We start from the raw sequence: 15,335 nt of genomic DNA on the forward strand, positions 1-15,335 counted from the left end.
TATTAGGAAATATTTCTTGAAGTGGCTGATGCCAGCTGTGGGGCTGATGGTGGAGATAGAAAGCTGATAAAGGATCACCGCTTTCTTCTGTCCCACCCCATTTCTCTTACTCTTGCACAAGTGCACATGGTAAGAAAAGCGGTCTTTGCAACAAGGCCTGGCTTTTTGTTGTTGTTTGTTTTGTTATTGTTTTGGAGGTTTTGAAATATTTTTTTGTTGTTTTTGGTTTTTTTTTGTGGTTTTTTGCTTTTTGGATTTGGGCTTTGGTTTTGTGTGGATTTTTGTTTTGTTTGTTTGTTTGCAAGGCGTTTGGTCCTTATTGAGAAAGCCTTTTGCAGTATCTCCAGGCACTTCTGTTCTCCATCAGTGTTTACTTCACTAGATGGAATGAGTGTTCTAAGACCTGCAAAGCCAGCTAACCTGTTTTATCTTTGGTCAGGAGAAAAAAGCTAATAAATGCAATAGTGGTAGGGTAGAACTCCTCTAGTTTAATACACGTGGGAGGGGGCAGAGTCACAAATACTGAATGCAACCCAGTATCTGCAGAATTAAACCACAGCTGAGAATTGACATTTGCAAGTAAGGTTGGGGTTTTTTCTGAGATTTCAGTAATTAAAGGGTTTCTCAATAAATATAAGCTTAAAAAATGCAGTCTTGATTCAACATTTGGATTTGGGAGACCAAGTGTTCTTGCCATGTGCTTTTAATGGCACCAGAAATGTTGGAAATGGCCTTTATTTTTTTTTAAACATGGTTATAACAATGATAGCAAATTGATGTGTTTTGGTACACAGTTTGGTAAACTCTAAGAACTGTTTTCCAAGTGAACACTGAATTTTATGGTTGAATTAGATAAATATATATAAGTATATAATCCATACCTTGATGAAATACTATATCAAATAAGCAAGTCTGTGAACAGTTACTCCATTCTTTTTTAAAATGCTTATTTGTTTCTACAGATCTGTGATTTAAGGTTCAAGGATATTTCTGAGTTTAATTTTTAATATTCCATGTACTTTTAGAAGGATACAAGGGAAATATTTAGTGTATGCAGTCTATTTATTATCTCTGTGCCCTGAAAACACTTTTTTGAACGTCAGAATTACAGTTTGAAATCTCCTTAGATCTTTGCTTGAATTATTCAAGTAAAAGTTAAAATAAGACATGAAATATGTAGAAGACTTTTAAAAAAGCTAAAGCAATCACATGATTCTGATTTTTCAGGTAAAACCCATAGTTGTTTTCTAATTCTATTTTTCAGTTTCCATAGCTAGACGTGTCCAAGACCCATTAGCTGAACTAGTGAAAATTGAGCCCAAACACATAGGAGTTGGAATGTATCAGGTAAGATAATACGTATTATTTAATCTTAAGTAATCTATCATGATACAGAGCAACACCAAGATGCTGCTTTATAATTGTCAACTAGTTACGTGTCCTTTAAAAGACATTTGTAGAGTTGATAGAATGGTAGTAAATACTAGAAGACATAAACTGCCTCTTTTTTTAATCTCTGCTTTTAACGATTGTGATTGAGACTGAAATAGCTGTAGCCAGACATATAGTCTATTAAAAACATCAAATCAGACAGGTAACCTGATCTGTAAAGCTTTCTCTTTTTTGTATTGTTACAGCAATGGGGTTTTAGCTCTTTGTGTAAAATACAATGAGATATCGATCCTCCATTTAGAAGCCATTAATTTGTACTATTAGGTGCATTCCTTCTTAGAAGTATGTAATAAAAGCATCTGGTTTGAAGTTTTTCATTTACTGAAGCTGAATTGGAAAACGTTTGACCACTCATACATTTTTGTAGGTTATTTCTGCAAAGTAATTCCTGCCTTCAAAGTGTCCTTACAAAGTGAATGATATTGAGAAGTGGTACATAAGTCATTTTATAGCATGTTGGCGTTGATTCAGGAAAGCGTTTATGTGTGTCCTTACGTCCAAGATAGAGAAGTAAAAAAAGGAAAAATTCAGCACGTGTATTTGAATCTATACAATGTAAATAATTAAGTAAATTTGAAAGTCTGGAGCAGAATTCAGAATGGAAAGCATGGAACTGTCTGGATCTCTGCTTTAGGGTTAGCGCATGAGAGTTAGGATTGGACAGAATGCAAATCTTAGCCTAGAATCCTTTACTGCTACGGAAAGGTCCTATGAAAAATTTCAAGGAAGCGTATACCTTGTTTTATTTGAAAGAACACAGGTCTGCGTTTTAGTTGGTTAAGGCAGTGCTCAGTACTGCTTTTGCAAGACCTGCTTCTGTTGCCACAGACTATAAAATGTACTCATGTTGCTTGCTAACTGAAAAGCTTAGCGGTATAACTAATTAATATAATTAATCTTTCAGTATGAGTGGTACCATAGCTTTTGAGGAAAATTAGATTGAAGGACTGAAACACTGTATGTTTCTTTAACGTATACATCCAGATTTCATGCTTTAATGATGGCAGCCATAAATCAGGGGGTGGTCATCTGGCAAAAAGAGGAGCTTCAATCTGAAGCATAGCTGGTTTCCTCACTTGTGGAGACCCACTGCTTTTATTTGTAACAATAGCAGCGATGAAAACAATAATGGAAAATGGTACAAATACTTGTTGGGCCTTGTTTTAAGGAAAAAAGTATTTAACACAAAAAACCATAATCTCAACACATTGAGAAGAAGGTGGGTTTTTAAACAAAATTTTTCAAAACCGATTCCAATAATAACTGATATAATCCCTCAGGTAAGGAGAATATCAGGTACAGAATTTTATGCTATCCAAGACAATTTGAAATGGTTTATTACATTTTAATTTATAATCTAAGTTGCTTGCTATGGCGTCTTTAATTAATTTCTGGGATAAAATATGTAATGTGTAGTCTAGATCAAAGATGTACCAGGCTTTTCACGAAGGTGGTTGCTTTCTTAGTCCACTGTAATTATAAACCTATTCCTTAAACACCCTGAAATCAGTATTTAAGAATCTGACAAATCCAGGTTTTGCCCTTCTTGTCCTGAAGGACGGAGAGAGATCAGTCCTGCACTCAGTCTCTGCCTCTTTAGGCAGAGGCAGGCTTGGACTGTATGCTGCTGCCAGTGACCGTGGAAGCCATATAGCACAATAAGTATGGTGGTTTCTTGAGGAATGATTGCATATTCACTGCACGTTGATCAAAGCACAAGCTCCCTGAAGGGGCGGTGCTGGTTTTTTTGCTACTCCTACCCAAGTGCCCCAATCCTATTCTGGTGCTGGTAATGGCTATGTGATGTCCTGGGTTGGCCTAAGGGAGGGATGGCAATGCATAGGTTGGGGAGGAGTGGAGCTGGGGCTACTGCTTTCGCAGCAGCCTGAGTTTTGATGGACTTGAGGGCATGGCCTTTCCATCAGTTTAAGGTAGCCAGAGGGCCCAGTCTATGTGAAAGACAATGGCAGAGACATTAACTTTTCTGTCTCTTCTGGGAGTCTTTTCCTCAGAGGTTAACTAAACCGGTGAAGCAAAACCTGCCTGTTTGAAGGCTGTAGCTTTTGTTATGGGACTGTGGCCTGCGAACATTGTATGATCAGCTGAGTGACCCCCTTGGCCAGGAGCTGCTACTGCTATCAGTAATACTAAAGGAAAGTCAAGTAGTTGTGTGTGTTAAATTTGCTGCTCGCAATATGAGCTTTCTCGATGTCTGTGGAGTGTGTGTGGGCTTCCCCAAGAGTACTCTGCGAAGGGGCTGCATCTTCTGTAGCTGCTGCTTCCATGGGATTTTGGATTCCTCCCATCTGGCCTCTTGGTACTTCACATGCATATTTGCAAGAATATTGCTGCTTTCTAATTTTTCTAGTGCAAATTCACCTAGCAAATCTGATCATTTGGATGCTTTAGCTATGGAAATACGGGTTTCCAGGTAGCAGGACATCTCTGTAAATTGTGCCTCATCAGTTAGAATTTGTGTTTAGTTATTTTAGATGATCAAAAAAACAACTGGGACTTGTACTTGACCACCTGCTTTTATTCTCATTTCAAGTTAGGACTGAGTTTGTGCACTACCAAGAAAATCAGGATTGTCAGAGAAAAATAAACAGGCCCCGGATCTCCTAACAGGTACTTCCTTAAACAAAGAGAAGCACAATCTGATTTATTAGGGCCTCTCTCAGACTAAATTCCAGTTGCCTGAAGGTCCTTGTCTTCCTTCATCTTTATCTCATTAGGAAAATTGTTCTTTCCTCCCAGACAGGAACCTAGCCAAAATTAATTTATCACCTTCAGGCCATATTACTATGATTTCTTCTGTAGTTGTACATGAAGATGATGCACAGGCTCTGTCTGATACAGAATATGTTTGCCTTGCCACCTCCCCATGCCAGTTCAAAGCTAAATTCCTATCGGGGAAGAAGCAGTTAGTGGCCCGAGACTTTAGAAAACTGCAAACTGAACTTTGGCTGATGAATTACCACAACAGTTGTAATGATCTTGGAAGATGTAGATAAGAGCTGAGAACAAAGCTGCTTCACAAAGATTGCGGTTAGGGAATTGAATTCCAGAGCAAAGAAAATGACTAGAAAGTTAAAAAAAAGATGCCTAAAGAAGAAAAAAGAATTCCTTCCTCTCAAATAAAACCCCAACTTTTCATAGGAGAGGAAAACAGCATTAGCATAAACACTCTGTCTGCTAGTCCCCATCAAAGATAAATAGCCTCAAGTGAAAGGAGAATTAAATTAACAAACTTCTTAAAAGTCAAAACTTGAATCCATATTATAAGGCAGAGCAAGGAGAAATAATGCTAATGGGCTATGTTAAGTTAGGTTGGTTTTCTGCTGTTCATTTTATATGCAAAAGCCCTGGATGCTAAAGAAACAGTAACCTCTAGGGAAAGAGCTAGCTGGAGCTCAAACTCACTTGTAGCCTAAGAACAAAATATGTAGCTTGTTTTGAAGGATCAGAATTTTTGATGAGTCATGAATAACATAAAAAATTGGACACTGTATCTGATCTTGAGAAAGCAACTTCCTTGTCGTGGTCTATATAAGTTTTGGAGACAAAGACCTCCATGGTGTATTTTTGTCCATGGTAACATCTTCACTCTTTAACACATTTGGAAAATTAACATCCCAAAAGAATACTTAGGTTTTAACCTCTGAAGTGGGAGGATACTTGATTCCAGATGTAGCCGGGGTATTCTCTGTCAAATAAATAGAATCTGTAAACAGTACTCTGAAGTAGCAGTTCCTTCAGGGAAAAAAAAAATGGCTGAGCTAATTCCTGGTTCATTTTCTATACAATTCTTGGAAGGTCCTGATCAAAGGAGAGCTTCAATAAAGCCCAATCAGAATGCCTAATAATAATGAAATTTGGAAATGCCTTTTCTGTCCCTCTTGTCCTTTTTCCTCCATGTGTTCCTCTCACTAAAGTGTGTCAATTTTGTGTTTAATTATCACCTTTAGGACATTGTATTATTTCAATTGTAATTTGATATGCCTTTTAGGCTTGGGTTTTTCCCCAAAAAGATGAGTATGTTTAATTAAATGTCAATGCAGCTTTAGGGAACACTTTTAATTGGATATGTTTCCTTCTGAATTGAACCAGTTCTGTCTTAGTTATGGTATTGCAGATATAAACCAGTTTAAAATTTACAGCCAGCTGGTTAATAAATAGTGAGGCAGCTCACTGAAGTCTTATCTCAGTTCCTGTGTGAAAGGAAGGAGGTTTTTCCCTTGCTCAAGAAGGCTGTGTAAAATGCTTTCTGCCATCGCATGGCATCCCTGCTTGCAGCCTTCCTTCCCTGCTTCAGTGCCAAACCATACTTATGCTGATGAGGGGGAACTGGTTGACAGTGGTGGAAGGATGTTACCTGCCTCTCCTGCACATGGCTAAAACCGCATGCAGTCCCTTTAGTTTGTTGCATTCTTTAATCATCATCTTCCTCCCTCAATGTATGTGAATGGCATCACCACTTTCAAGTCGTTCTAAATCTCCAGTTGGGTGTCTGTGTGACAGGATAGGTATTAGAAAGATGTGTTGTTAACCTCATTTTTGGCAGTAGTATCACTTATAAATTTTATTATTCTGAAAGCCTATTATATGCATATTATTTACTTGGGGCAAACTGACCATATATTTAATGCTTAATAGTTACCAAATTTGGAGACACTTGGAAGGTGAACTCTAGCAACATTTTAGAAACGCAGGGATCAAAGGGACCTCAAGGATATCTCTAAGTACAAGAGTACACTTGGGTCAGCCTAATACAATTTTAGGTTGAACAAGCCTATACATTATTTCTATTTCTTGCCTTTCCTTCAAGAAGAGCTGGTTTGTCCTTAGCCCTGCAGCATGTTCTTAGAAAACTCAAGCAAAGGTAATTTCGTAGATTTATTTAAGCTATTCTGAGGCTTAACAGCTTTAGATATATTTCTTTACTATCTAAACCAATATTTTGTGTGAACTGTATGTCATATTGTTTCTCTTCTAGTGGAGACTTTAAAATTAGTGTTTAAATAGGAAGCTTCTAACAAAATCTATGAGTTAGCGATTGCAAACAAGAGTTTTTATATTCAACATTGGCCATTGCAAAGAATCATTGTGTGCTTTAAGAAGATCTTTGTCTTCATTTTTCCATAAAATAAATGCACAGTTTTTCATGGTAAAATATAAAAGACTTTGTATTCTTCTTGCTGTCTGATTTTGGTTATATATCCTTCGTGTAGTATGCTTTTAATAACATTGACCAAAGTATTGGAGCTGGCTGATTTTTCCAGTCAGAAATATGCGTTTTTCACTGACTATTTAAGAACTTTATTTCACTTTTCTTGGGGAGTGGGGGTTAATTGACCCATAGGGTTTATGAGTAGTTAGGTGTGTTACTTGGATAGCGTAAGAGAATCACTCATGCATGATGTGAGAATATGATGACATACGAGGTGCAAGAGCGTCTTTTTTAAATCTCTGAGGTGCCATTGTCAGAATAACCTCAAACTTGAGCTTGCTTTGTTAGGTTTATTAAAACAAATTTGTGTGAGTTTACAGCTTCTATTTTTCTGGTTAAGAAATTGGGATGTCTTATTAGGTGAGCAGCGCTTTATATTGCGTGATTCGCGTAGCTCCTGCGGAAACTCAGTTCAGCAGGAATGTTGTTTGCTGGTCAGAACTGTAGGTTGCAGGTTTCAACACCCAGTTGACCAGCCTGTCTACAAAATGCTTTGGCATTCCTTCTGTATTACTGCACTGAATTTATGCATATAGTTAGGCAGAGAACTGAACCTCTGATGAGAAAATTGCAGTTTTGTGAGCTTGGTTTTCCATACTCTAATTGAAATGGTTGTGTAAAAAGAACCTTTGATTAAACACTAGGTATCTACAGATACCAGTGCTCAGTTCTGTATATCTCACAGTAATCAAACCATTTATTAATGAATGTATATCACTTTTTGGCAGTATATGGCAACCAGTTAATTATGAGTGTACCCATAACCTTATAATAGTAGGAAATACACTAGTGGACTGGAGCACTGAAACTGTAGGGTATCATTAGAGAAACTGACTGTTCTGATGTCAAAAAAAACCCTAAACAACATAGACTAAAGGGTATGTCACTATTATTGTAAATATAAGCATTTATGGTAGTAACTGTACAAATTCTGGGCTCCTTTGGTATTACATCTTGTCTCTGAACAAACTGACTGGGACTTGAAAGACAGGGACATGTGGGATAATATTTCACAGTGCTCTTAACTCTGTTCCTCAATAAAGGAAACTTAAACCCCTCGTGTTAACCTGTAGTCCCTGCAAAGAGGCTGTTGTCACCCAGTGATTTTGCAGCATACTACAAGGGGTTGCTTGCTTTGAAATTTGTGGAAAAGGGAAAGGAGTACTCAAAGTTTTAAGGTGCACAAAAACATTTTCAACAGATGGGATGTGGTGGCTTTACCTGTAAAATATTGTTAAGGGCAGGCAAAAAAACCCCCAGTGTCTTGTCAGTAGGGAAGAAGTGTATTCTGTTAAAATGGATTTGTAGGCTGGTGAATATGTTCGTGCTTAATGCAGGATTTTTAACACCAGGAACTTACGGAATCTTTAATGGTCATGTAGTAGTGGTGAAGCATTAGCTCTATGAGGAAAGCGAGCAACAATCATACATGTTTTTTGCCCAACATCCTTTTTAGGGTAAATTAGGTGCTTTTCATTTTGAAAAGTAAAGCCCTGTGAACCAAGCCATCTGACATCCACGGGAGCAAAATCTTTGCAGACAGCTTTGTCAGGGGGAGGTAATCACCCCGTAATGGTTTTTGGATGCTTCCCCATTCCCATGAAGTAGGTGTGCAAAAGTCAAGATTCCTTTCCAAATAAGTTACACCTCTGGCAAATTTGTGTAATTTAAGCTGCAGCAGCAGTTTCTCTGGCTGCCAAGGATGGTTCATATATCCTGTAATTTGGCAGAGTCTCTCGGGTTGTGTCTACCTATTCTCTGGCTGGCAAAGAGAAATCAGCTGTCCTGCCAGCAAAGCACGATATACTTTTACTAGTCTATTATGGCCAGTTATGACAAAACAATGGGATAGAGAAAGGAGATAATAGTTGTGTTATTAGTTATGTTAGCTAGGACACTGTATATATTTATCTCCAAGTAAATGTGCCAGCTTAGGGAGGTGAAATGCTGCCCCTTTAAGGCAATGAGGGAAAATGTGTGTGTGTGTATTTACAAAGAGTGCAAGAGCACAGCAGTATCACCACCGCATCTGCACATGTCACTCACAAAGCTGCCTATGGACTGCATCTCTTTTCACTGCTGTCACCAAAAATGCACTGTATTCAGCATTTGAAAACTTGTCAGAGATGTGCCTTTGTAAGTAACCTGAACCGCAGGTAAATTTTAGACATTACTGCTAATAATACCCCTCTTGCATTGCTGCTCTTTATTATTCGAGTTTGTATCTGCATATGTGGGGTTTTACAGAGCTGCTGGGGTTTTAGCAAGAGTAGGGAAGCTTCAGTAGAAGTGTTGGTGTACTGAGGTGGGATGATCTAAGGGTGTTGATAGGAAACAGCTGCTGGCCAGATTTGCCCTCCCTTGTCACTGTGTTTCTGATTGCTTAATTACCAGCTCTCTTAGCAGAAGTTAGGAAGTTTTTTGTTGCCATGTGACAACAGAATTGGTGCAAATTCTCTGTGATTTCTGCTCTAATAGCATTAGAATTGTATGTTATTGTTCACGAAAACAATAGGTGTAAAGGATATTTACTCCATATGACCACAACAGTGGCAGATAGAAGCTGCTGAGCAGAATCACTCGGGTACAGGGTACCCTCTGTGCAAACTGGGTTGTTCTTTTTGCATCTGTCTAAAAGTACTAGAGCTAGTTGAAACACAGGCAAGCGGAGTTATGATGCAGCCAGGCAGATACAAACTCTTCTGAGAGACGACTTCTGACGTGGGAGCCAAGTGGCAAGAGGTGCAAAATGGGAATCGCGAGGCTGGAATCCTGCAAGTCAGCTTGCTACGGCTTCTCTGTGCGTCAGTTTGGAAACACTTTGTTGTCTAAAAGCTGCAACAGGAAAGAGGAAAAAGTCTGTATCTTTCCAGAAGTATTTTGACAGAACAGCTTCCGAAATGTGTGAGATGCTGTTGGGTTTCCTGTTTACGTTTCAAGTGTTTAATAACCTTAGGCAAAAATACGCAATTTTAGCATTGAAAAATTGTTCATCTCCTCTCATCTGGGTTTCAGGTTTTTTTTATAACTTAAGTACTTTATGGTTTTGAAAAAGTCTTTAAAATACTACAGTAAAAATCAGCCAGAGAGCCGCAGATTACTCTAGGCCGTATCTATCCATGATATGATCTTTGTGCTGTGAAATTGTTTCAGGCTCAAGCATTCACCTTTTATGTGGAGTAAGTTCATCTCTAAGATGCTATGTTATGAATTGTTGTCAGATTTTAATGCAAATATTATGACGATAAAACTGATTAAGCTATGACCATAGTAAAAGTATCTCTTCAGTGTCCAAAGTCAGGTAAAAGTGGCAGTGGGGATGTGAATCACATTGCTTTGAATGTGCGTGGGGGGTCAATTTAAACATCATGAATGTAAATATTATTTGTTAGTGAAATTCCATAGTCACTGCTTGCTGTGCAGCGGTCATCTGTTGCATCTGTTGTTTTGGTTTCGTGAGTTAACAGTATATTCATTTGGCTCATAAGGAAAAATACTAGTATTTTGGTATTTTTGAGTGATTCCACATGAGTTCATAGCACAGCAGCTGTTGATATCTGAAAGTCTGGAATCAGCAATAACTTTGTCTTCACCTTCAGTAGGAGACTATAAGTGGCAATTAAAATTGTTATGGTATTTTAAACCTGTAAATGATTTGTTAGTGTGTATGGTTCTATTGATATATAAAGTAAGAACCTGCTGTTTTTCACTGAAATACATAATTATTCTAACTTATATTGAACAAATATCAAGTTATGGGATGCTGTAAGAACTCTTTCATAGGTTCACTTGAGCTATGGATTAATTTTTCTCAGTTTCTGTTTGCTATAAAATCTAAGTGAATAAAAATCATATGCTTTGTTTTAAGTTGTGGTGTGGTGTTAGTGTACATGTTTTAAACATTGGGCCTGTGATCAATTTTTTCCTCTCTTCTTTAAAGATGAACTTGAATTAATGTGGGATGAATTTAAGCTAGTGTTGCTCTTCCTCGTAATATTTTTGACATGTATGTCATTCAACAGATACTACTGAAAATTGTAGTCTCTTCACTAAAAGACCATACAACATGCAAGATTTCTCCTATGTTTTGTCATTTGTTGCTTTTTAGATTTTTATCTTGCTAATAACACTTTTTCCTAATAAACAGACTTGAAAAAAATCATTTTAGAAACTAAAGTCGTGTTTCGCTAAATGGTGATTAATATCTGTGACCTTTATTTTTGTGTCAGGAACATAAATATACCCTTTTTTTTCTGTGTCAGTCATTGTCTAAGATTTCATCTTTGTTCTGCTTTCCATTACATACCATGAATTATATGAAATTAATTTAATCGCTACTCCAAACAGAAATTAAATGTGCCCTAATCCAGAGTTACGTTGTTTGCTTTTACAACTGTAAGTCATAAGTAATTAATTTTCCTTGGAAAATTAATTCACTTACCATTCCCAGTAGCATCATATGTTGACACAGGGTTATAGATAGTTTAATATTTTTGTTCAGCATGTTGGCCTCAACTTTGGAAGACCTTAAAGCAAAACAAATTCACATTTACTCAACTGTATATAATTCAGGGTTATTTAAAGTGAATGTTGTCTTTATTGCTGTCAACCAGCTGACGATGATGATTCTAAAATTGTGTTCAGTCTTCCAGAACACTAAAGTCTATGGACAGATGTGAATTATTTTTTTAAAAAAAATAAAAACAAATTTGTTTTACATTAGACATTTGGATAACATGGCCACTGTGGAATGCCATCGTGTAGAAACATTTAGCTCGTCGGTGAACATACATATTGCGAAGCCTTGGTCTACAGGCAGATTTTGTTCAATGTGCATTATGCTGCTTGGGCTGTTATTAGGTGACACATTATTCCCGTTGTGCTCAGAAATTTCTAAGTTGACTTAATTTGGAGCTTTGATTTGTCTCCTATCTTCTCGTGTGTGCAAGGGCAGCTGGTTGCAGTGCTGAAGGGCAGTGCGGACACTTGTGTGGGTGGCCCTGCTGCCCACAGCTGATGGTCCTTCAGAAATGGCATTGAGTAGTGTGGGCCACAAGTCTTCCAGAATGAGAGAGACAGCTTTGAAGTCTGATCATTCAAGTTTGCCAGGAGAGCTTCTCTTTCTTTTCCCCTTTCTTTTTCTTTTCTGTGCAGCTCCATAAAACATGGTGTTTATTACTTTGGTTTATTTTTATTTATTTAAGTCCTCCAGTGATGGCAGTGTTGCAGTTCAAACAAGCAAGGCTTATTTTATAAATGTCCCTTTGTGGGCTGGTGGCTGCATTTTTGCCCGAATGCAGGGGGTCGGTATCAGTAGCATTTAATTTAGAATTTTGGGGGTGGAAAGTAGAAATTGACATTTAATTCCAGTGTCAAGTTACTGCTAGATCAGGCATAAAAATATTATTGCATTAGCAATCAGAGGAAGAAAATAAACTCTGAGTGCATTGACAATATACAGTCGTATGGCAGGCTTGTGTAAAATAGCACCGTAGATGGAAGAAAATACTTTTTCACATGCTTTTTTCACCGCAATACGTTTTTATCAAGTAGAGAGTGTACAGAAAAGATTTCTACTAATAAAATTGGGTCTTGCTAATAATGCCCGCAAAGGTAAATTCATCTGTATGTAGAAAAATTTTGTACAGATAAATATGATCATGCATCTCTCATACAGTCTGACATACACATACATATATGTGCAACATCAATGAACGTGTTGACAGAGATCTCCATTAAAATCTGGATCTGTTAGTTTCAAATTCAGTTATTTTGAGTTTCCTGGCTCTGCATAAGAAATGTAATGCTGCTCTGTGTGTCTGTTAACGTAATAGGTTTCAGTAGGTATTGCTAGCGGTTTCATTATTATGGCTTAGTTACTTTCAAAAGGCTTCACTGTAATATCTAAACATACAAAATCTCCTGCAAAGAAAACATCAGTCTGGTGAACTGAGTTTGGCCATGTACTTCTACTTGACAATCAGGTGCGTTGCTGAAGCAGCATCCTATCCACCACACCAGATGTTCATGACTTCTTTACCTGTCTATCAGCTTTAGCAAAGTGCAGCTCTTACCAACCCTGCAAAAGTTGTTAATTTCTTCATTTTCACTTACTCTGTACCTTCCCTCTTGGGAAAATGAGAAGCAGCAGCAGTTCTATCCTTTCTTAGCTTTCTTTTGTAGGAGCTCGTGGTGATTACACATACGAGCAGCAGGCTGAGGACACCATGTCCTGTGTATCAGCATTCTTGTTCAGTCACCCCTCTGTGGTACTGTCACCCATGTAATGTACTTAAAAAAGGTCTTGTGTATGAAAAAATTTGAGAGCCAACCAAAAGCTGTGCTGTTCTTACAAATTTCTTGGCAGTGAGAGTTTGTTTCTTTTGGGAATATTCCCATTCATTTTACGGTGACAGTGATTGTCTAAATTTGCGAGAAAAATGAAGTTAAAATAATTATTGTTTAAACAAAAAAAATTGCAGAAACTATTTCTGCAGGCAAAATATGTATTTTTGAGCTCAACTGCAGCTTTGGATGAGACAATTCTGAGTTGGCACTAACTCTGAAAAATAAAAATTGAGCTATGAAGTACAATAGCAAAAAAGCCCAAGGAGCATGAACAAATGCGTACAGTGTCTCCTACTATAAGTGCCTGGCTCTTTGGAGGCCACCAAGAAGTCTGCAGTGATTGACGTGCATTCTGGCAAAGCTTTTCCCTTTTTTTCCCCCTGCAACAGTGTTGTAGTCAGTCAAAGTGTACAGACAAAGCTGAGTGAATACCAGTTTCCCCAGTACAGGGGCTATTTTTTCAGGAAGTCTAACTCAAACCAGATGTTTTGCTTAGACCTAGAGTTTGTTGCTGCCAAGCATCTCATCAGAGGTCAGAGTTCTGGGCTCAGGGCCCTGCTAGAATTCTTTCACAAATTGCTATTCGGTGAGGTTTTAATCCTAATGGAAAGAATAATGTGCTTGTAAAATCTGCAGTTATTACAAACACAGTATACATATTGTGGACTTCAAATGACTACATATTTCATTCCCATAAACAGGGAATGCAGATGAATGCAGTGTGTAATAGTTTTAGACGTTCAAACTTAAACTAAGTATATAGTTTATACTACTGTTAACTATTTGCATTCTTAACACTCCTGTAAAATGAGTAGTAATCTTGACTAACAATTGGCAGCTCGAAACAAAACAAAATGAAAAAATCTCCAGCACGTTTTGACTTGTAAGCTGTTTCCTGAAGTAAATAGGAAACCTTATGCTTTTGGGAATGTTCAGAAAGGACTCAGCTTGCTAAGGCACTAGGTTTGGCACAGTTTGTTTCTTTCCTTCTTTCCTTTTTTTCAGTCTCGGTTTTTAAATACTTTGGTAGCAACATTTCGTGGTCAAGTTAATCTTACTTCAGCTATTTCTTCATACAGCTAATTATTCATCCCCAAAACCTGAGAGTAGACTACATATATATATATGTATATATATATATATATACACTCCAGCTTACTTAAAAACAAATGCTGGTGATACTAAGTGCTAAGAACAAGAACTAGTGATGAAAAATCTCACTATATTTTTCTCTTCTTGTTGGGAGCGTTATTAATAAACTACTGCTTTGATTCTACTAAAGTGAAGTTTGAGTGCGAGAAAAAAATCTCAGGTAACCTTGTTAGTGTGCTGCAGGCTGCAGCTAGAGAAATGTAGCTTGAGAGAATATGAAGGTTAAGAGGTTAGATATCAGAAATTAATGTATGTTATAGAAAACAGTGCTTCAGTGCAAGACTGTGTGATGTAACTGATAGCACAGTGAGGCTATAGGGGTGAGTTGTGCGAGTTTTGTGTGGCATCTTAATTTTCAGCAAATACTGCTAAAGAATCGTATTTGTGATTTTCCAACTTTGATAACTGTTCAGACTTATAAGTCTTAAATGTGTTCAACTGTATGCAATATAACTGTGCTGTTTTATCTCCCCCTAATTCGTTAATTTGATGTAACTCCTAAATGTGTTTTTGCTTTGATGAAGAGCATAACTGAAAAAGGTGGTGTTACTCAAAAGAGTTAATGTTATCCCGTTCGCATGATGATCGTAGTCAGTGATAGTCACGCTGGGAAGGAGGTAAATACGTATAAGGCAGTATTTCTCTGTTAATACTCTAAACTTTGGACGTGCTGAGGTGTTCATCTGTTGCGCAATTATCTTTATTATTCTTAATACTTACTTATAATAAGAGCTACCTTTTGAATGTTGATGCTCAAGTACAGGTGTTACTTTTTGGGGTGGGGAGAAATCTTTTAACTACTGGTAACTCTTCAGCAAGCCTCCCTGTTGGCTAAATTTCATTCATGGCAATGAATGTAGTGATTTGTGAAATAAATCACTGCTGCATCAGTTCGGTGGTTGAACAAGAAATTGATGAAGCTGGCATTTGGACAGCAAACTCATTTTACAGACAGTGTGCATTTTTTTTTTTAGAGATTTTTTACTGCTATATTCTTTAGAAAGAAGAATGTGGCCAAAGAGATATTGGTAAGCTTTTCCATTATAGTGTACGCTCATATAAATAATATTTTCCTTTGGTTTATTGAGTAAATATGCTTTGCATTTAGATGTACAGAACTGAATTGGGAAACTGGAGTTATTTCAGTGGGGTA

At 37.4% G+C, this 15,335-nt stretch overlaps 1 protein-coding gene across 1 annotated transcript in view; it reads left to right on the forward strand.

Annotated features, from left to right (window-relative positions):
- Positions 1–15,335, forward strand: part of SRBD1 (S1 RNA binding domain 1) — a gene marked incomplete at its 3' end in the record, with an annotated part of 117,845 nt that overhangs the window by 66,658 nt on the left and 35,852 nt on the right. The window contains exon 16 of the mRNA XM_080616545.1: positions 1,265–1,347. Within this exon, the coding sequence (XP_080472671.1) occupies positions 1,265–1,347 (83 nt within the window). The remainder of the gene's footprint in view (positions 1–1,264; positions 1,348–15,335) is intronic.

This window comes from Psittacula echo (genome assembly GCF_963264785.1).
Source record: "Psittacula echo genome assembly, chromosome: 4".
NCBI lineage: Eukaryota > Metazoa > Chordata > Aves > Psittaciformes > Psittacidae > Psittacula > Psittacula echo.